The 22,740-nt window shown below is 46.3% G+C and overlaps 1 protein-coding gene across 4 annotated transcripts in view; it reads right to left on the bottom strand.

The window, feature by feature from the left end:
- Positions 1–5,019: 5,019 nt before the first annotated feature.
- TDRD9 (tudor domain containing 9) overlaps positions 5,020–22,740 on the bottom strand; it is a 75,227-nt gene continuing 57,506 nt past the window's right edge. For 3 of the 4 annotated variants that reach the window (XM_036844120.1, XM_036844123.1, XM_036844122.1), the window contains 6 exons: positions 22,360–22,469; positions 21,699–21,795; positions 20,355–20,493; positions 15,231–15,349; positions 7,969–8,041; positions 5,020–6,693 (listed from right to left, as the gene is read on the bottom strand). In XM_036844120.1, coding sequence (XP_036700015.1) covers positions 6,592–6,693; positions 7,969–8,041; positions 15,231–15,349; positions 20,355–20,493; positions 21,699–21,795; positions 22,360–22,469 — 640 coding nt within the window. In that variant the 3' untranslated portion in view covers positions 5,020–6,591. The remainder of the gene's footprint in view (positions 6,694–7,968; positions 8,042–15,230; positions 15,350–20,354; positions 20,494–21,698; positions 21,796–22,359; positions 22,470–22,740) is intronic. The other variant, XM_036844124.1, reaches the window with a different exon arrangement.

Raw genomic sequence — 22,740 nt, 5'->3', positions numbered from 1 at the left:
TGGGAAAATTCAGTCCACGTAATAACTAACATACTTGATTCTGTTCCCTTCACCTTCACGTTTATTACTCATCACGAAGGGACCGCCTCTGACCACTCCCTCCCCAGTTTCCTGGTCTGCCCAGGTTGCAGCCACTGCATCTCTCCCCTTGCTTGTTTGGAAGTCCCCATTCAGGGCTCCCTCCCTTCCACGGCCCTTGTGACCATGGCCACCACGTGAAGACTAGTGTCCAAGTACTTCCCACGCCAAGATGTTTTCTTCCCCCATCTCCCCAACGCACTAACCCTGGCCCAGGAGGTCTGTGGAACACTGACGTTTATGATCGGATCCCTACTTCTAAAAGGAAGAATGGGCAGAAGGGGAGGAGAAACAGCAGCCACGGAGAGACTGGGTGAGGAAGTTACTGGATCAGAGATGCTGGTGGCCACCAAGATGGTGACACATGATGGAATTGCAGATGTGTTTTGGAAATTAAATTCTAAGAGAAAACATAAAATAGTTCAGTGACCACCTATAAATTGCTCCATCCAAGACCCTTCCCTCCACCCAGATGCCTCTCCTGACCTCCAGACGCCTCACGGCTTCTTATACATCTTTGCTCAACTACCCACGGGTGCTTCAAGCTCAAATCCATAATCTTCCCCATTCCACCAAATCTGTTCTTTATTTTCCTGGCAAAAGATGTCACCATTGACCCAATTATCTAAATTAAACCCTAAAGGTCACCCCAGAAGACTGTTCATCACTCACTTATACATCAAGCCTACCTCCTTCAGGGGTCTGAAAATCCATTCTTCTCTCTCTCCCCAGCTCCACTGCCTGCCTCGGTCCTGGAAGGTCCCCTCCTCCTGCCCGAGCAGCTGTTCTCCCAGGCTTTGGTCTCACCATTTTCTGCTCCTATTCATTCCATCTATCCATCACCCTGAAGCCGGAATTCTCTGAAGTTCAGACGTTGTCGTGACACTGCTCTGCTTAACACCCCTCACTGGCAGGCACTGCCTTCATTATAAAGCCCCACACTCCACTGTCTGCTGGCATTCTCTCAGACAAAACCCCAACCTGAACCAGCCTACCTGTCAGGCAGAGTTTATTATTAGACTTCTGGACGGTGTCATGGAACCCAGGGGCAGGACTGAGGCCAGAACAAAGGACTCAGATGTCCTTCAAGCTCCCCTGCCCCTCCCATCCCTGCTTCTCTGGACATGATGGCTTCAGCCATCACTCAGGCAGCAGGCTGGCCTTCTCCCCACAGAAGAGAACTCCAGAGCTTCAGGCCTTCTCGTTTCGGCCACTCGAGAGTGGCCTGAGGCCCTGATCGCCAATTTAAAAACCTGACGGGCACAGTGGTCCAGTGAAGGCAGGTGCCCACTTCTGGATCAATATGGGGCCCACCACACAGATGGCCTGGGAGGAGAAGCAATACTCAGAAGGGGTGTCCAGTGTCAGGAGTTCTCAGAACAGGGCTGGGGAGGTACTGCAGGGCAGACAGAACAACAGCTGCTCTCCGCCCCTTCAGTCTCCCCTCGGGCTAGTTTCCCTGCCTTCGATCCTACACCTGAGTCTTCCGGAACCTTCCAGAACCGCTCAGCCTCCAGACCGTGCAGGCGCTCCAGCGTCTTCACACAGCTGCCCCTCCGTGCCCCAAACACTTTCCTCATCAGACTCTCCACCTGCCCTCAAAGCTCAGAAGAAACGCCGAGTTCGGGGAGACTCCCCCCATGCCCACCTGCACCAGGCTAAGGCCCGCCCTCGACAAGAGCCCCCCTGCGGCCCAGGCTGCCCCGTGACAACACAGACTGCGCCCCTCCTGAACGCTGTCTCCTCACTGAACCACGAGCTCTTGCGGGCAGGAAGCCTCCTTTACTTCTATCTGTAGCGCCCTGGGCCTGGTGCCAGCAGGCATTCACCTGTTCAGAAAGCTGCCTCTTCCTAAAACTATTTACGTTGATAATCTCCTTCTGCACTTCTAAGTCAGAACTGCTGTGATTCACTAATCCACTTCACATTTAGCAAGTCGCTCCTACATCTGAACACAGCACTTTGACGTCTCCATGGCAATAAGCCCTGTGACAGGAGGCGGCTTTGCCAGCTGCCTTGAGACACGTGCACTGGCCAGCGCCATCAGGTCTCCCCGCCAGAGAAGCCCGGCCAGGGAGGAGCACCGTCTTGGTGCGTGCCCGTGGCCCTCCTGCTCCTCTAAACACAGGGCCACCCCTCAGCCCCTCTCCTCCTGACAGTATGCCGATGCCCCACTCCCTCCCCAGACTGTGGCGGGTTCTGTTCAAACCGTATTTGAATACCAAGTAGGTGCCAGGTATTTCAGATTCAGAAATTAATACAGATTCTACCCTTAAGAGACATATAATGTGAAACCCTTCTCTTAGCATTTACTAAGGGGCGGGGTCATTTAACCCTAACCCCCCAAAAGGCAATCCAAAAATGCTTGCGGAATAAATGAACTACTTAATTCTGGTAGCATAAGCAGATGCTTGGACCACCCAGGAAACGGGATACTTAATTCTGTCCAGAGACTTACAGACAGCTTTGCAGTACAAGGGGCACCGCTGGGGGTGTACAGAGGAAGAGGAGGAATTCACCAGGGGCAAGCAGGGGCAGAAATCAGTCCAAGCGGAAGGAACACTGTGTGCACGGAGACAATGTCCAAGTACATGCAATGCTCAGGAAATGATGAGAAATAGCCCCGTGGCACTGGGACCCGGGCTGCAAGGTCGTGTGGTGACACGACAGCCAAAGGCGCGCCCAGGCTGGACCAGAGGCATCTGAGCGCTGAGGTGACGTGCATGCCACAGGGTGGAGGATGGGAGGAGGGGCAGCAACTAGACATCAGGCAGGAAGCTTCAGCTACAAGGCATTCGCCTGCCATTCTGACACCATTCTGACAAAGTGTTTGTGAATCTAAAACACATTAATTAGCATTACATCAACGATGAAAATTTTCACTGAAAGAAGTATTTTCTGGAATGAATTCCACTAAATCGGTACAATTCCCTGCTCAATTTTCTAAACAGAGAATGTTTGGGGAGGTGTGTTCCATCTACAGTTGTATTAGTCAGAGCTTCTGTCACTGTGGGATTTCTTTGGAGCCATTTTTTCCCGTGTTAGATCTTATAAAGATGACGGTTGTGTCCCATTTTTTAGCTTTCTGTGGCTGCTGTAACACACTGGGGGGCTTGACACGACAGAAGTGGATTCTACAGCTCTGGAGGCCAGGGGTCTGAGAGCAAGGGGCCAGCAGGGCCCCACCCTTCCCACAGCTCTAGGGGAGGCTCCCGCTGCCTCTTCCAGCCTCTGGTGGCTCCGGGCGGTCCTTGCCTCGTGACCACATCGCTCCAACCTCCGCCTCCATCTTCACGCGGCCTCTTCCCTCTGGGTCCTCTATGTGTCTTTTATAAGGATGCTGGTTAACGGCATTAGGGCCTACCCTAAATCCAGGGTGATCTTCTCATCTCAAGATCCTTAACTTACCTAATCAGATCCTTTCTCCAAGTAAGATCACATTTACAGAGAGTCCCAGGGGTCAAGATGTGGACACAGATTTGAGGAGAAGTTCAGCCCACTACACTGGTGTCCCAAGAACATTCTTCCTCTCTGATTTTTCGAATCCAACCCTCCTCCCTCGTGTCCCTTCCCCTCTGGAACACACCCCAGTCCGGCCACCTGCTCTCAGCACCAGTGTCTCTCCCTGGGCCTTACCTGCGGTGGTCTCAACCCTGTGCCCCATGAAGCAGCCAGGATGGTCTTTCTCAGAAAATCAGTTGAGGCACGATACTATGCTCAAGCCCCTCTGTAAGCCCGCCACCTCACTCAGAATAAAAGCTGGACTCTGCCCCACGGTCCCAGACCTGGCTTCTGTCTAATGTCCCCTCCTAGCCATCCTTGCCCCAGCCTCCTGGCTGGCTGTCCAAATACACCAAGCATGTGCTCCCTCCACAGGGCCTGGGCACATTTTCCTCTGCCCAGAACACCTTTTTCCCAGATATCCCCAGATGGGATCTCTACTTGCTGTCCCCTCATCACAAAGGCTTTCCCTGACCGCTGTCTACAGGACAGTGTCACTGCCCTGCACCTGCCCCTGCCCTCTACTACAGGGTCAGCAAACCACAACCATGGTCTGACACTTGTTTTTATAAATAAAGCTTTTCTGGAATGCAGCCTCACTTATTTGTTTAAGTATCACCTACGACAACTTCTGAGCTACGACTGCAGAGCTGACGAGCAGCACAGACACTACGTGGCCCACAGAGCCCAGGACATTTACCACCGGGCCCTTTACAGACAGCAGGCACCTTCTGCCCCATCCCTTCGGTCCCTTCAACTGACTTCGCAGCTCTTACCACTGCCTGCCTGGTTGCCCGTCCTTTGCCTATACCCACTCTGAGGTCAGCACCGTGAGGGTGTCAGTGTCCGTAAGCACCTGCCCCGGTGCCTGGGGCACAGTATGTGCTCAATAAACACCCGCTGAAGGACTGTGCAAATGAAGAAACCACAGCCGCCTCAGAGGAGAGCTCGGTGCTGGTGGGATGGGAAGACAGACTTTTCCTACCTGCCCTTTAAAACCTTTTCATTTCACATCATGGATATGTGTTACTTACTAAGTAACTTTTTAAATAAAGTTACTTACTTAGCAAGTAATACATAACATTTTAAAAATAAACAACTGTTTAAAAATGTGTGACTAGAGAATTATGCACATGAAAAGCAAGGCGATCACCCTCTAAAGTGATGTGGAAGGAGATGCCACCAAATACACTACCTGGTTTGCAGAAAATAATATTTACAAAGTTAATGTTATAAAGACCGATGACTGATTTAACCAGCAATACTGACGTGACTGTATGGGGGATGGGGGAAATAAGGTACAGAATGATGGAAAGAGCTCCATCTTCATCTATTATAACAGCAATTAATTAATGACTAAAGCAGAAATCATGAAAAAGCATAATTTACTTAATAAAGTACTTATCAAGATGGAGGCAATTCCAAAAAAAACAGGTAAGAGTTAGAATGGTTTTCTTTGAGGGTGAGAACCAGAGAAATCAAAAAACTGGATTTCTTTTTTTTCTTTTTAAACAAGCCTTTTGGTACTATTTAATTTTTTAACCATTCACAGAACTTTTCTTCAAAAGCTAACAAGCAGAACGGGTGCTCGACGGCTCAGGTCCGTCCTCCTGCACTGCTAACCCCACGGTGCGCTCACTCTGCAGACACGGGCTAACCGCTCCCACCCGGCAAAGCAAAGCGCAAACAGCAGGGTCGAAATATCCTGCTTCTTTTCACAGGGCAGGTGAACTCTTAGCCTTAAAGTTGAACAAAGGACGGTGTGTTGCTAGCTTGGTAGCACCACCTCCTGCGTAAGGTGGGAAGCGTGTTCCCCAGAAACCCCCCACTGGAATGCTTCTGCTCTGAGCTGCCTCAGAAGCAGCTGAGCAAGACTGGGGCACAGGTGAAGTGGGGGCCGTGTGCTCAGAAGGTCGCATCGGGCGCAGCCGCTGCTGCTGGCACACTCAGCATCCAGCGGGCTTCCTGGCTGCCGCCCCAGCACAGCACTTGGCCGGGCCCCCAGTTTACAGAAGCTCCCTTAGACGGGGTGGTTTTCGAGTTCTCTACATGAGCTCCTGGTCATGATCCCACGTTGCTGACCAAATATGTGTGCTCTCACAAGCCTCAAACTGTCCGCCTGTAAGCAGCCGGCTCAGGTGGACCATTTCTCCGATCCGCCCACTGGCCCTTCCAGACCTTCACTCCAGCTTCTGTCACGCTCGTGTAAGAGCTAACTCAGATCTCATTTACTGCTGCATTTACAGTGGCTCTGCTTTTCTGGTGAAACCCTGCCTGACAAAAGTTGACTTTTAAAACGAAGTCTATATTCCTTTATCAGTTTTAGAAATTTGGATTTTTTTCAGAATGAAATACCTTTTAATATCCTCTGACTAATAACTGTCAGAAACAAACTTAGTCTAATGCTTTTATTGTTTTAACATAGATATACTAGTGACCAGGTAATCTCTCTAATTTCCAAAATGTGGACTACGAATTTAACTTAAGTAGAAACCTAAAATATACAAAACTGAAGTAGTTTTACCAAAATTAGGTATTTTCCCTCATGGAAAAAAAATTAGAAAATGCCATGTGGCTTTGGAAAAAACACACAGCTTTCTCCTTGTGGTAAACTGGGAGCCCTGGTTCTCCTGTGCCCCAGGTTTAAATCACTGTAACAAAATAGAACATACAAGCATGTTCTGGAACCTCACATGAAAGATTAGCTACTTATATTTACCTTAGTAAATTGAAAGCAAAATACAGCTCTTTTTCCAAATGAAGTCTTCTTTCAAAATAATTTTTCCCAAAATGTTTATTAATACAGTGATCTTCTGTTTCTAGAAAAGACAAGACTTTTCCCAATCTTCCACTTGAACAGAAATACCACTCTCCAGCCACCACCTGAAGAGGAAAGGAACCGGGACCGAGAAGGCCTTTCAGACCGAGTGGACAAAGGGAGGCAGCCCGCGGGTGGAGCCTTTAACAGGCCTCCGTGGCCCCCAGGAGGGCTGGGTACAGCCTGCGTCCCGTCTAGGAACTGAGGACAATCAGTTTGTGCAGCTGGTACAGAAAGGCGTTCTTCCCTCTGCTGCTCTCCCGGTCCGCCTGCTCCATCACCAGCTTCAGATCAACCTATCGGGGCAAAAGGACCAGTCAGGCTCTGCAATGGGACTTTTCTAGACATAAAGTAAAACAAATAAAACTATACACACACATATACATAGACACGTAAGATGGCAGAAACTACTCTTTTAATTTTCCAAAAATATTTACAGAATGCTTCTCTATTCTCACAACAATAAATACTATATATCTGCTATTTCATCTTTAAATTCATCCTAATAATATGGCAATCTTTACCCAGAAATCTCCCATACATTCCTTCCTATGTAATTGTGAACAGTGAACGTGAACAGAGGCATTAAAGCATGTAAGTTTTCTAAACCACATCAACCTCAGAATGAAATTCTGCTTTGAAATTAAGCCCTGCTATTAGCTTCAAACACCCCATGGAGGCTCTAGGAGAGGGGGCTGGGGCACAGCTCTGTGCACATGACGGAGCTGGCTCCAGGGACTGGTCCTCAGGGCTCTAACGGGGAAACCAGTCATGGAGCACATGGAGAGAAGGAACATTCTGCAGCAGAAGTAACTTCCAGACTCAGAGTGGGAAAACACCATCTCCAGGGGCGGTAGCCTACTTCCACTGCCAAAGGGATGAGGAACTAGTGCCCCAGCTGGTGTATTTATAAAGACATCCTTGGCTCTAGGATTAAAGCTTCAAATTCCTCCCTGAGTTCCTTTCCTGAAATCACATTTTACTCTAAATCTTACAGATAGGAAATGTCAAGGTGCCCAATATGGGCCGTGCTCTACTTCACAACTGCTATGGACTGAATTGTGTCTTCCAAATCCCCAATGTGATGATATTTGGAGATGAGGCCTTTGCAGAGGTTATTCAGGTTAGATGAGGTCATGAGGGTGGGGCTCCCATGATGGGATTAGGATGGGATTAGTACCCGTATAAGAAGAGACACCAGAGAGACACCACTCTCTCTGCCATGTGAGGGCACAGTGAGAAGGTGGACGTCTCCAAGCCACTCCAACCACCACCGATGTACCCTAAAAGCTATCCAGACATTCATACCTGTTTTATCCAAAATTAAAGGATAATTAGCCTGAGGTCTAATTTTTCACCAAGACATTACATAGAGTATACCATCCAGAAACAGCCTGTGTGGTCTGTGACCCCACCCCGTTAACCGAAGAACCACGCGCTTCGCCGCCAGGCTTCCTCTGCTCCCCGGGCGCCCTCCACCAACCCTGCTGGAGCCCCTGAACCCATCAAGAGTTCTGTTCCCATCAATCCTGGTGGCAGGCTGCTCACATGGCCACCTATTTCTCACTCACCTGATTCCACTCATATGGCTTTTCATGCCACTTAGGAACAATCTTCTCTCTTGGTTTCAATGGACAGAACAAACTAAAATTTAAAAAAAGAGAGTTTAAGTCACCTTAATTATATGTTAGTAATTGAAAACACTACTGTGATTTTCAAAAAGAGATTTAAATCCTATGTACTTTCCCTCAGAATTGTAACTCCAATAAGTTTCTTAAAGGTCAAAATTTATGTAATTATGATCAGAGAATATTTTAACCCCCTATACATTCAAAAACAAAAAAAAAATGGAGCAACGTGGGTCTATAAGACTGACCCTTGTTTTCTGTGTTCCCCTAGTAACCAGCGGAGGCTGCTCCGTTACCACACATCACCTGGGTTACTGAGTCAAGTTCTAGGAAATGTAAGAGGATCTTTTATACCATTTATTCTTAAGCAGCCATGACAAGTTGGAAATGTCATCAGCTTAAAAAGGCAGAGATAGAGAATTCTAGCAATAATGTAAAGAAGTCTGCAAATCTTCTTGCACCCCCCCCCCAAACAACTATAAAACTAGACAAAATCGTCCAAAAAACATGCCTGAAGACTCTGGATATTAACCAAACGCAAATAAGTTCAGAGGCATTCATTCACAAAAAACTGCTGAACTCCAGGTAACAAGAGTGGAGTCTGTGGAATTCGTGCCTGGGGCTACTCCCACCCACCACTCACGCCCACCCCACCAGCTCAACCTGGCACCCTAGTGTTCCCAGGGTGAAAACAGGCATCTTCACTGCCAGACTGAATTCACTTGATTTGGAGCAGAGGGTAAAAACCCTCATGCCTGGCAGCACTGTCAGTAAAAATGGCAACCTCAGTAGGAAATAAATGGAGAAAGCCCACAGCTCTGGCAGCCTTCGGCCCTGGTCCTGCTTGGGGCCAGCAGCAGACCAGCTGACAATCCAGAAATGCAAGAGGGAGACCCTGGAAACGGGTGCCGCAGAGGCTAGCCGGGCTCCCCACACATTCCCTAGCTGACGGAGAAGCGGCACACACACGTGCAGCGGAGACCTACGGAGGCCCCTGGCCTGCCACACAGCCCTGGCCGACTGGAAGGTGGCATGCACGCACACGAAAGCCCTGGCTAGAAATAAAAGCCAGATTTCAAAACTGCCTGAACTTTGGATGTACTACCTGACCCACACAGAGACCCACCGGCAGAGGGCAGAAGCCTTAACGACTTAGGTATTTAAGCACAACTTCTCACTAATCATTGGCTGAGCACTAAGCAATGCAGACACAAGGATGACCCCTAACAAGCCAGGCTGAAAAATAAAAAGGAGAATTAAAAAAACAGGCATTGGGGCTTCCCTGGTGGCGCAGTGGTTAAAAATCTGCCTGCCAATGCAGGGGACACGGGTTCGAGGCCTGGTCTGGGAAGATCCCACATGCCGCGGAGCAACTGGGCCCGTGAGCCACAATTACTGAGCCTGCGCGTCTGGAGCCTGTGCTCCGCAACGGGAGAGGCCGCGATAGTGAGAGGCCTGCGCACCGCGATGAAGAGTGGCCCCCGCTTGCCGCAACTAGAGAAGGCCCTCGCACGGAAACGAAGACCCAACACAGCCATAAAAATAAATAAATAAATAAAAGAGCAATGTACATACCTTAAAAAAAAAAAACAAAACAGGCATTAGTGGCCTTACAACATGGTGGGGAAACTGATTCTGCAGGATTCTGCAGGGAGTATTCAAAACCCTACATTAATATACTACATTATCTAAAATGCCCAATTTTCAGCAAAAATTATGAGATATTTTGTGAAGAAACAGGAATGTGTGACCCATACTCAGGAATAAAAAAACGAACAGCCAACAGAAGCTGACGGAGTGGACTCAGATGTGGTTTTAGCATGTAAGACTTTAAAGAAGTCACTGCAAGTATATACAAAGAATTAAAGCAAACTATGTATAAAGAAATAGAGGAAAATATGATGGTAATGACTCAAAGGTAATCTCAATAAAAATTTAAAACTATACACAGAACCAAAGAGAAATCTTAGAGTTGAAAGGTACAATAACTAAAATGGAAAATTCCTTACGTAGGAGACCAAAATCTGTAGGTGTGAGATGGACGAATAAAGAATCAGTAAACTTAAGGATAGATCAATAGAAGTTAACTAATCTGAACAACAGAGAGAAAAAGGACTGAAGAAAAATGACCAGAGCCTCAGAGACCAGTGGGACAACATCAACTGTACACAAACACATGTAAAATGGGAGTCCCAAAGGAGAGGAGAGCAGGAATAGGGCAGAAAAATCATTTTTAAAAATTCAAAGATGCAAATAGGTTATAAGTGAAAGGATAGGAAAAGATATGCCATGCAAACAGTAACAAAACCAAGCCAAAGTAGCTATATTAATATCAGACAAAATAGACTTTAAAACAAGAAATATTACTAGAATAAAAAGAGAGATTTCATAATGACAAAAGGGCTAATACATCAGAAAGATACAAAAATTATAAACATAAACGTGTCTAATAGAGCCCCAAAAGACATAAAAGAAAAGCTGACAGACTTGAAAAAAGAAATAACTCAATAATTAGTTAGAAATTTTAATATCCCAGTTTCAACATTCATAGAACTAGAGAGAAAACCAGTAAAGACAGTGAGTCCTAGAACACCAACTCAATCCACCCAACATCTACAAAACACCCCACCCAACAACAGACATGCATTCTTCTCAAGTGAACATGGACCATTTTCCAGGAAAGACTGTATGTCAGGCCATAAAACAAGTCTCAATAAATTTTAAAAGAAATTCTGAAAGACTGAAATCATTCAAAGTATGTATAATACCTACACAGAAATAAATTATATATCAACATTTTAAAAACTTGAAAAATCCCAAAATACTTGAAAATTAAACAATATACTTCTAAATAACCCATCAAAGAAGAAATCACAAGGGAAACTAGAGAATATTTTAAAAAGAATAAAAATCAAAATACAACAAATCAAGAAGTATGGGATGCAGCAAAAACAGTAATGGAGAGAAATGTATAGCTTTAAATGTCTGTAACAGAAAAGAAGGTCTCAAAACAATAATTAAGCTTCTAAGTTATGAAACTAGAAAAAGAGCATGCTAAACCCAAGGCAATCAGAAGTAAGGGAATAATAATTATGAGAGTGAACATCAATGAAACAGAAAAAAAGATAAACACTAGGGGGAAAAAAATCAACAAAACCAAAAGTTAGTTCTTTAAAGAGGTCAACAGAATTAATAAACTTTAGCTAAGCTAAACTGACTTAAGAAGAAAGAGAAAATCTGAATAGACCTAAAACACAAGAAATTTAATTAGTAATTTAAAATCTCCCCACAAAGAGAAGTCCAAGCTCAAATGATTTCATTAGTAAATTCTATCAAATATTTGAAGAAATAATATCAATCTTATATAAACTCTTTCAGAAAATAGCAGGAAACACCTCTTAACTCATTCTATGAAGCCAGTACTACTCTGATACCAAATCAAAGATATCACAAGAAAACTACAAACCAATAACCCTCATGAACACAAATGAAAACTCTTTAGCAAAAACCTATTAAAAACCTTTAACTTGTTTGCTATAAAACAAGTTTATAGGGACTTCCCTCATGGCGCAGAGGTTAAGAATCCGCCTGCCAATGCAGGGGACACGGGTTTGAGCCCTGGTCCGGGAAGATCCCACATGCCGTGGAGCAACTAGGCCCGTGTGCCACAACTACTGAGCCTGCACGCCTAGAGCTCCGCAACAAGAGAAGCCACCGCAGTGAGAAGCCTGCGCACTGCAACGAAGAGTAGCCCCCGCTTGCTGCAACTAGAGAAAGCCCGCGCGCAACAACAAAGACCCAACACAGCCAAAAATAAAAATAAATTAAAAAAATAAAAAATAAAACAAGTTTATAAAAAGAATTACACACTATGTGGAATTCATCCCAGGAATGCAGGCTAGTTTTAACAACCAAAAAGCAATTAATGTAATATACCATACAAATCAAATAAAAGAAAAAAAAACCATGATTATCTCACAGACACAGAAAAGGCATTTGGCAAAATGTGACATCCTTTCCTGATAAAAGCTCTCAGCAAACTAGGAATAGAAAGGAACTCCTTCAACCTGATAAAGAGCCTCTACAAAAACCCTGCAGCTAACATCATACTTAGTAGTGAAAGACGATGCTTTCTCCCCAAAACTGGGAACAAGGCAAAGATGTATATTCAGCTCAATACAGAGGGTTCTAGCCAGTATAATAAAACAGGAAAAAGAAATTAAGAGCATACAGATTGGAAAGGAAGAAGTAAAACTGTCTTTATTCATAGATATGATCCTGTATGTAGGAAATCCTAAAGAATCTACAAAAACTACTGGCACTAACAAACAGGTTTAACAAGGTCACAGGATAAAAGATCAATATACAAAAATCAATTGTTCATTTCTAGCAATGAACAATGCAAAAATAAAGAAAACAATTTAAACTCAAAATAGCATCAAAAAGACTAAAATAGAAATAATTTAACAAAATTCTGCACACTTGAAAACCATAAAAAGTGTTAAGAGAAATTAAAGGATATCTAACAGACATTCCAGCTCAGTGCATTGGACAACTCAATAATGTTAAGATGGCAATTCTCCTCAAACTGATCTACAGATTCAATACAATCCCCATCACAACCCCTGCAAGGTTTGTTGTAGAAATGGACAAGCCGATCTTAAATTTTATATGGAAAGGAAAAGGATCTAAAATAGTAAAAAAACAACTTTGAAAAAGAAGAACAGAATATGAGGACTAACACTACCCAATTTCAAGAATTACTATTAAAGACAGACATAAATCAACAGAACAAAATAGGAAGTTCAAAAATAAACCTTTACATTTATGGCCAGTTGATTTTTGACAGGTGCCAAGGCAATTCAGAGGGGGAAAAGACAGTTCTTCAGCAAATGATGTTATAACAACTGGATGTTCATATGTGAAAAAATGAACTTAAGACTCTTACACGTCACACCATATACAAATATCACCTCAAAATGTATCAAAGACCTCAGTACCATAAGTAAATATAAGAATTAGAGGAAAACAGAGGAGAAAACTTCTGTGACCTTGGGTTTAGCAAAGATTTTTCAGATATAACACCAAAAGCATAAACCATAAAAAAAATTTAAAAAAAGCTAGAGTGGACACCATCAAAATTAAAAACATGTGTTCTTCAGGATATGCCATTAAGAAAATAAAAAGACAAGCTATGCGATGGGGAAAATATCTGCAAATTGCATATTCGGAAGAGACTTTCAGCTAGCATTTATAAAGAATTTCTACAACTCAATAAGACGACAATCAAACCAATTAAAAAACAGGGAAAAGATCTGAAGCTACTTCACCAGAAAAGGTGTATGACTGGTTAATAAGGATATAAAAAGATCCTTTATATCATCAGTTATTAAGGAAATGCAAATTAAAACCATAATAAGATACTACCGTAACTCCACTAGATTAAATACAATAAAAAATACACTGACAATGCCAAGTGCAGGCAAGGACGTGAAGAGACTGGAACTATCATATGTTGCTGGTGGGAATGTAATATGCGAGTCACTTTGGAAAACAGTTTGTCCATTTCTTAAAAAATTAACATAAACTTACTATACAACCTACCAATTCTACTCCTAGATATCTACCCAAGAGAGGAGAAAATATATGTTCACTCAAAGACTTTACATGACTTTCCAGAGTAGCATTATTCGTAACAGCCAAATACTGGAAACAATCCAAACATTTCATCAACTGGGGAATGGATAAAGGAAATGTGGCATACACAAACAGTGGAGTATTATTCAGTCGTTAAAAAGGACACACGTTACAACACGGATGAACCTTAAACATATTATGCTCAATGAAAGAAGCCAGATTAAAAAAATAAAACATTGTGCCATGTATATAAAATTTTCAGAGAAGGCCAATCTATGGAGACCAAGAGCAGCTCAGTGGCTGCCTGGAGTGGGGGTAGGAACAGGAGTTGCTGACAAACTAAGAACTTGTGTTTCTAAAAACAGCTTTATTGAGGTACGTACCATGAACTAATTAATTTTAAGTACACAATTTAATAATTTTAGTAAATTTATAGATTTGTGTGACTGTTCTAAGGTATTTATAAGCGAACTTTTGGGGATGACAGAACTGTTGTAGAGCTGAGTTGTGGTGATGGTTAGCACAAGTCCGCAAGCTTACTAAAACCACTGAACTGCTACCCTAACCCCCACCTACCCAGAGCACAGCAAGTCAGGACACGGCCACCCTCGTCGGGGGTGGAGAGAGAGAGGGGCGTAGGGAGAATCAAAGGAGCACCAGGTGGCTGGTCCTTCCTGACGAGAAGGCATCCTGTGCTGTCGGGAGCAGAGCTGTGTAAGAACAGGGAGCATCTGCCAACGTGGTGACCTGCCGCTCCTTCCCATATGCATCTTGGGTGATTCCTTTTAGCTTTATGAGTACTTCGAATGTTTTATAGCACGGTTTCCCTCAGCTGCTGTCACGTGGCACATTCACTGTGTGCAAACACACTGAGATGACCCGTGCACTGTATGTATGTTAAACTTCAACACAAAGTTCACGTGAAAATATTTTCAGCCTTTATCGCAATGGCTAAGGCAACTCTGTTCATCTAACAGCTTTCTGAAAGGTGCGCACTGCTCCCTGTTCTCACGCAGGGCTGGATGTGCTGGGAGCCTTCTGTTTGCTCCTCCCCCGTGACTGTCCTCCCTCCTCGGCCTCCTCTGAGCTGTCCAGGCTGACCTGGGCTCATGGCTGCACCAACGAGGGCCCCTGTCCTAGGGACTCGGGTTGGGTTTGGCCAACGGGGAGCCCAGCAAGTGGCGGAGGGGGAGGGGGAGGCCAGGATGCTTATCCTGGGGGAAGCGTGACAGCAGGGCCCACTCCTGTAAGTTGGTCCTCTCCACACAGCCTCTCAGCCTCCACAGCCCAGACCCCCTCTTCCCTCCCTTTGCCCGAGGTGCCCACTGTGGTTTCCCTCCGACCTGCCTGTGCTATTTGAAAGGGTCTCTTTATCACATATTCTTAAGCCGCCCCTACTTGCTGCCTGGCTCCTGGCTGACAATCAGGACACAGGTGGCTGGTGCCTCCGTCTGGCACCTCTAGATGCCACCCCGCGTCAGAGGATCAATCTATCACGTCTCATAAACGATTCAAGGTGTTCACAATCTAGACAGCTAAGAAAGAAACCTCGTCGTCACACAACTCACCCTAAAAGTTTCTGCCGAGCATTATCCTGCAACTGTGTGATTCTTTCTGGCCCAAGACGCATCGATCCATTTGGTCCATCACACGCTAGCTTGTTTATAGCGGCTCTGAGAATATTAATCTGTAAATAAATGGCAACGTAAATACTCATATGGTTCTTCTATAATTGAATTCCACTCCACATTCAAATAATTCATAAGCATTCAGAGTTCATATTTTCATGATTATCGTCAGTATGGTTTCTGGAAGAAATTATCAAAACGACACAAATAACACCAATAACCACTATCAATAATTTAAGAAACAATAACAAAAGAAAAAAAACAGCAAGGAAGGTTCAGACTTTTCAGTGTAAGCACACTTTTTAAACTTCTATTCTAAAATTTAATAGTTTAACCCATGGGGTTACAATGTTCAAAATCTACTTGTATCACATACACAGTAAGCCCTCTGTATCTGTGGATTCAACCAACCTTGGATCAAAAACATTCAGGAAAAAAAAAAATTCCACGAAGTTCCAAAAATCAAAACCTGAATTTGCCATACACTGGCAACTATCTACATAGGGTTTACATTGTATTAGGTATTATAAGTAATCCAGAAATCATCTAAAGTATATGGGTGGTGTGCACAGGTTATATGCAAATACTACACCATTTTATATAAGGGACTTGAGCTTCTGTGGATTTTGGTATCTGAGGGGGGTCTTGGAACCAATCTCCCACAGATACCGAGGGAGGACCATATGTTCCTCTCACTTAGTGTGTGTCTTTTCTTTTTTTCTTTTTAATATTTATTTATTTGGCTGCATCAGGTCTTAGTTGAGGCACGTGGGGTCTTTCGCTGCGGCACGGGCTTCTCTCTAGCTGTGGCACACGGGCTCCAGAGCATGTGAGCTCAGTAGTTGTGGCGCGCAGGCTCTAGAGCGCGTGGGCTTAGTTGCCCCGCGGCATGTGGGATCTTAGTTCCCCGACCAGGGGTTGAATCCACGTCCCCTGCATTGGAAGGAGGATTCTTAACCACTGGACCACCAGGAAAGTCCCTTGTGTGCGTTTTTTCAATTGAGGTACAATTGGTACATGACAGTATGTTAGTTGCAGGGGTACAACAGAATAATTCGGTGCTTGTATACACTGCACGGTAAGTCCAGTTACCATCGGTCACCATGTACCTGACCCCTTCACCCTTTCAGCCCCTCTCGGCCCCTGCTGTCGCCCTGTTTGCAACGTTCCCACAGAAGCCTGAGGAGTGCCCCCAGAGCAACAACGCGCCATACTTTGTTCCAGCCTGTGCCACAGTGTTTAATGAACTTTCTGCTTTGAGTAATCTGAAATTTAGGAAGAGCAGCAAAGACAGAACAGACGTTCCGTGCACCCCTCTCCGACGCGAGCGCCTTCCACCCGCGGTCCATCTGTCACTACTGAGAGGCTGACCTGGGCACGTCACTATTAACTAGAGTCCAGGCTCCATGTGGATTTGACCACCTTTTCCACTCACGTCCTCTTTCTGTCCCCGGACCCAATCCAGGGCACCACACTGCACGTCTTGTCACGTCTCCCCGGTCTCCTTTGGTCCAGGGCAGTTTCTTAGCCTTTTCCTGTTTTTTGAGACCTTGACAGTTCTGATTTCTGGTCAGGTGTTTTGTGAGATGCCCCTTAGTCTGGGCTTATGTGACGTCTTTCTCATGATTAGGTTGGGGTGGTGAGTTCTGGGGAGAACCCCACAGAGGTGGGGGCCCTTCTCATCCCGTCCCGTCAGGATGTGTGTGCCATCGCCAAGACGGATCACCGGTGATGCTGGCCTTGGCCACTTAGCCGAGGCAGCATCTGCCAGGCTCAGTGGAAGCCAGTCACTAAGTCTAGTCCACTCTCGAAGCGGGGAGGAGGGAACAGGGGAGGTTTAAGCTCCATTTCCTGGGTACTGTTGGGAATTCTCCTGAGTGGAAGATTTGTCTCCTCTTCCCCATTTGTTTATTCAATCACTTGTTTACACCCTTTGGACACTGTGAGTTATAACCCAATACCCCATGATTTATTTTGTTGCTCTGTTCCAACCTTGGCCACTGGGATCCCATGTCCCTGTGACAGGCTGCATCCTTTTGTTTCTTGAGTGCTTCTTTACTTCCTGGCTCTACAAGAAGCTCCAGGCTCATCCTGTGTTTCCTCTGCCCATTTCTCCAAGGAGCCCTGGTTCCTTTTATCGGAAAATCCTATCAGAAACCGCAATCTGGGCCCTGGGTTTGTTCATGGCTACTGGGGTGTCATCGTTTCTTGAGCTCAGAGAGCTAGGTTATCGGTGCGTGCGTACGAAATCATGTATACACACGTAACTTACTTGCATGCAGTAAATTAAACATGAATTCCTACTGAACCATGTCTCTCAGTCACCCTGTCCCACAGGGTGTGTTCTAGCCTTCCTTTCTAAGTCCATCTCTAAGTCTAGTAATAAGAAACCTGGCTCCCGCGTTCGTTTACTCCGTTGCTCAACCCCAGTAACACGCGGTTTCAGAATTAACTTGCACTCCATGAGAAACAACTTTACCAAGAAGAAGACAGTGTATATGTGCAGTTTCTTTTTGTCTGTAGCCTTACCATTTCCAGTCAAAAGTGTTTTCCAAAGCTCCTTTTCCCCTCACCCCCTTCAATGCAATTATCCCCCAAATCCTAGTCGGTGTTGGGGTGTGTGTGTGTTCGTGTGTGGATTGCATATATCAGAGTTCCACTCTTTCATGGGGCACGGACTATGTTTTTTTTTTTTTAATATTTATTTATTTTTTCACTTATTTGGTTGCACCAGGTCTTAGCTGCAGCAGGTGGACTCCTTAGTTGCAGCACATGGGCTCCTTAGTTGTGGCAGGCAAACTCTTAGCTGCGGCATGCACGTGGGATCTAGTTCCCTGACCAGGGATCGAACCCGGGCCCCCTGCACTGGGAGCGTGGAGTCTTAACCACTGCGCCAACAGGGAAGCCCCAGACTACGGGATTTTTTGTGTTTTTTTTTGTTTTTTTTTTTTAACATCTTTATTGGAGTATAATTGCTTTACAATGTTGTGTTAGTTTCTGCTGTATAACAAAGTGAATCAGCTATACGTATACATATATCCCCATATCCCCTCCCTCTTGCGTCTCCCTCCCACCCTCCCCATCCCACCCCTCTAGGTGGTCACAAAGCACCGAGCTGCTCTCCCTGTGCTGTGCGGCTGCTTCCCACTAGCTATCTGTTTTCCATTTGGTGGTCAGACCACGGGTTCTGACGAGCACACGGAGCCGTGCACCCACCCCCGCAGCACACACAGCGCAGCTCCTTCCCTCTCCAGTCCCTGTGGTACCCTTGTGGTCCATCACTCCTCCGCCCCCAGGAACCACGAAATCTGTTTTCCGTCCCTATAGTCTGGCCTTTTCCAGGATGTCATATGAATAGAATCATACCATCTGTAGCCCCCGAGTCCTGGCTTCTCTCACTTAATAACATGCATTTAAGATTCACTCACGTTGTTGCATGAATCAACTGCTCACTCCTTTTTATTGCTGAAGAGTACTCCATTGTATGGCTATGCCACAGTTTGTCCATTCCCCTGCTGAAGGACATCTTGACTGCTTCCAGTTTTTAGCTACCATGAATTATGAATGCTGCAATCCATATTCACAAACAGGTCTTGTGTGGATGTAAGTTTTCAAATCTCTTTGATAAGTACTTAAAAGTAGGACTCCTGGGTCTTATGGCAGGTGTATGTTTAACTTTTAAGAACCTTCCCTTCTACAAAGCACTGGCTTCACTCCGCATTCCCACCAGCAGTGACAGTGTTCCTGTTGCTCCACGTCCTTGCCAGCACTGGGTATTTTCAGGTTTTTGGATTTTAGCCATTCTAATAGGGCTGCAGAGGTATGTCACTGAGATCTTAACTTGCATTTTCCTAGTGACATATGATGTTGAACACCTTTTCATTGGTTTATTGCCATCCATATTTAATTTTGTTGCTTATTTTATTGAGTTTTAAGAGTTCATTACACATTATGAACGAAAGTCCTTCCTTAGATACATATTTGCAAATATTTCCTCCTCGTGTGTAGCTTGTCTTTTCATCCTCTTAACAGGGTCTTTTGCAGAGCAGGTTTTAATTTGATAAAGTCCAACGTATCAATTTTTTCTATCACAGGTTATGCTTCGTTGCATCTACAAACTCACTGCCAAGCCCAAGGTCATATAGATTTTCTCCTGTATTTACTTCTAGAAGTTTTACAGCTTCACATTTCACGACTAGGTCTATGATCTAAGGAGTACTTTTAAGCCCCAAAGCCCCTTTACATGAAAGGGCAGTCAAGTTCAATCAACAAAGCCACATGCCCCCTGGAGAAAGGACCAGCCCGCAGGCCTCGCCCAGCGCCCCTCCCTCACCCGCTCCTGCACAGCTACGCCAACCTCAGCGACGCCATGGAACTTCCAGCACTCTGGAAGAGTGCTTCCAAACTAGCTGTCCTGAAAGACCAGCTTTGTTTCTCATTTTGTAAAATGCAAGAGAACTGAGTTACTACAACAATGAAATACAAAACAAAAGCATATAAAACATAAGCCCAAATTTTTCATTATTAAATTCAAAAGCTATAAAATTACTTTTGTCACCCAAGTCTCTAAATGGTCAGCCTTAACTTGTGCACTGATCTGGTCCCAGACCAGCACAGGTACTTCCGCTGCAGAGTCGAGTTTGCACCCAAGGGTCAGCCCAGCAAGCCCCTGACCGTGTGTGTGGGAAGGACCGAGTGGGGCAGGACCTTCCTCAGTTCCCAACAGGAACTGGCGAGGATGTCCAGCTGGTCCTGGCCAGGGGTGCGGCCTGGGTAGACACGCACGGCAGTCCTGCTGCCTGCTGCTCAGTTCTACCGCCCAGGAAGGCTTACTGTGCCAGGAGGGACCTAATGAGAAATTCAGAGAGCACCACCTGCCAGGAAACTACTTCGCACAGAAAAGTGAAACAGGCAGGTCAAGGGAGAGCGAGCGCCTCCAGGACCAGAGGCGTGCGCCTGCACTGTAAGCACGGTGTCAGACTCAGCTCCTGTTGCTGAACGGCTGTACCAGCACAACGAGAGTGAGAAGTAGCTCCCACCCTATGATGCCCTCAGCGGCCTTACCTCTATGACATCCTCCACGCTGAACTGCACGTCAAACGCGAGCTCCATGTCATGCTCCGGCAGGACAGGGGCCCCTGTAGTCGGATTCCACCCCAAACCACAGAGGACTCCAGTATAGCATCTGCCATCTCGATCAACTCTAAATGAAAAGTTTTGAGAAAAGTTAATATTTCAAAATTGTTAAGCCACTGGGTTTTTTGTTTTTGTTTTTTTTGAATGGGCAGCCTGAGTTTATTTTATATATATAGATAGTATATATGTATTTATTTATTTATTGAAGTATAGTTGATTTACAATATTGTGTTAGTTTCAGGTGTACAGCACAGCAATTTGGATATATATACGTATGTATGTGCATATATCCCTCTTCAGACTCTTTTCCCTTATAGGTTATTAGAAAATATTGAGGGGCTTCCCTGGTGGCGCAGTGGTTAAGAATCCACCTGCCAGTGCAGGGGACACAGGTTCGAGCCCTGGTCCGGGAAGATCCCACATGCCGCGGAGCAACTGGGCCTCATGCGCCACAACTACTGAGCCTGCGCTCTAGAGCCCGCAAGCCACAACAACTGAGCCCGTGTGTCACAACTACTGAAGCCTGCGCTCTAGAGCCCGTGAGCCACAACTACTGAGTCTACATGCCGCAACTACTGAAGCCCGCGTGCCTAGAGCCCGTGCTCCACAACAAGAGAAGCCACCCCAATGAGCAGCCCACGCACTGCAACGAAGAGTAGTCCCCGCTTGCCACAACTAGAGAAAGCCCGCGGGCAGCAACGAAGACCCAATGCAGCCAAAAATAAATTAATTAATTAATTAAAAAAAAAAATGCGAGCCCTGCTCACTGACACGCTTCTCTTTACTAAAGCCTCTAGGAGTTCCTGTCTGATCTTGGCACGAGAAAGAGCCACAGCTGCAGTCTTACCTCGCGGCACCATTGTGAGTGGGACGGGCACGGTTTCCCACTGATGACCATTGCCAGGAGACTTGGCACCACATCCACAGCCCGTTAACAACAGGACGTCCATCAGCGTGGTGCTGATGCAGGGCCTCAACTCCACCTCCACTTTGATCCCTTTTGCCCCACTTCAACTCGCGCTCCCGTGTGAGGCTGCGTGTCTGTCAGCTCTGTGAGCTTCTTTCTAAACTGAGTCTCAGTGTAGCTCCGCAAATCACCATAAAGCCTCCCTCAATCACACTGAAGCCGGGGGAGGCGCGGCCGGCCTCCAGACCTGCCAAGGGCACTTTTCCATCAGCGCTTTCTCTCCAAAAGGAAGCAGGGGCCCCGTTTCTCCCACTGGGTTCGCATCTTACCGAAGCCTGGGGACAAGACAAGTGAGCGCCCCATACCTGAGCTCCATGACTGGTGCAAACAGCATGCTGAGGAGCGCCGGAAGGCCGGGGATGTGCGGCATCAGCGAGGTCTCCCGCAGCAGCACGGTGGACCCTGCAGACAGTCACGGCCAAGGGCAGCGCTGGGCGCGTCGTCACGCGTGTGACACCTTCCCGCCCCACAACTCCTCCTTGTCCTCAGGCCTCCCTCCCTGTGTTGAGTCTGTCCCCACAGATGTGCCCCAGCAGACAAGTGCTCCCTGGTGTGGGTCCCCACAGCACCCCAAGAGGAACCCCTAATCCTAAGGCTCAAGCTTTGACCCCGTTTGGGGACCCGTCCTGTCTGGTTACTCTTGCCTTTCCTTTCTCCTCCTCAGGCTACCGGGTTTGCCCCTGGGCCAAGCTCTTGGATTTGCTCTCCTTTGCGGCCAAGCACAGTGGAATGCATGGATGATCAAGGAGTCAATCCACGCACCCCTGCACAGCGGGAGAGGTGACGATGCTCCAGTTCTTAAACCCCCACCAGCCAATGCACTCGGGAAACAGTCTAAAACACGGCACACAGGCGCGAGGCTGCTCACTGATCATAGGACAAACTGTTCCGGAGCCAAGGGGACAAACTGGAGCCAAGGGGAAGAAGAGAAGAGCGACACCGAAGGGACAGCAGGCCTTCACTCACCGGTGGCGTTAACCGAAAGGGAAGCTGCAACCAGCATCCTCTGGTGGAGGTCCTCGGGGCTGTCGCTGATGATGACAGAGTTGATGCTCTCCTTCTCAATCCAAACGCGCCTAAAAGGAGAGCTGTCGGGAGACGGCTGCTCCTCCGCCCGCGAGGCAGTGAGTGATGCCAAACCCGCGAGGAACACATTTCAAAGACAGTCCAACGCGCAAACACAGGCCCAACAAGTGCAATACACCACAGCCCAGTCTGCGCTAGGCTTCCTCACGCGGGAGTCCTGGGGCCGGTCCTCCACCCGCTTCGCTCTTCCGCTCCTCGTGTGATCCCGGGCCACTCCCTGGACCCACGTGCTGACCCTGCCCAAACCTCTACCTCCACCCC

This window comes from Balaenoptera musculus, chromosome 2, assembly GCF_009873245.2.
Source record: "Balaenoptera musculus isolate JJ_BM4_2016_0621 chromosome 2, mBalMus1.pri.v3, whole genome shotgun sequence".
Lineage (NCBI taxonomy): Eukaryota > Metazoa > Chordata > Mammalia > Artiodactyla > Balaenopteridae > Balaenoptera > Balaenoptera musculus.
This window is presented reverse-complemented; position numbering and strand designations above follow the sequence as displayed.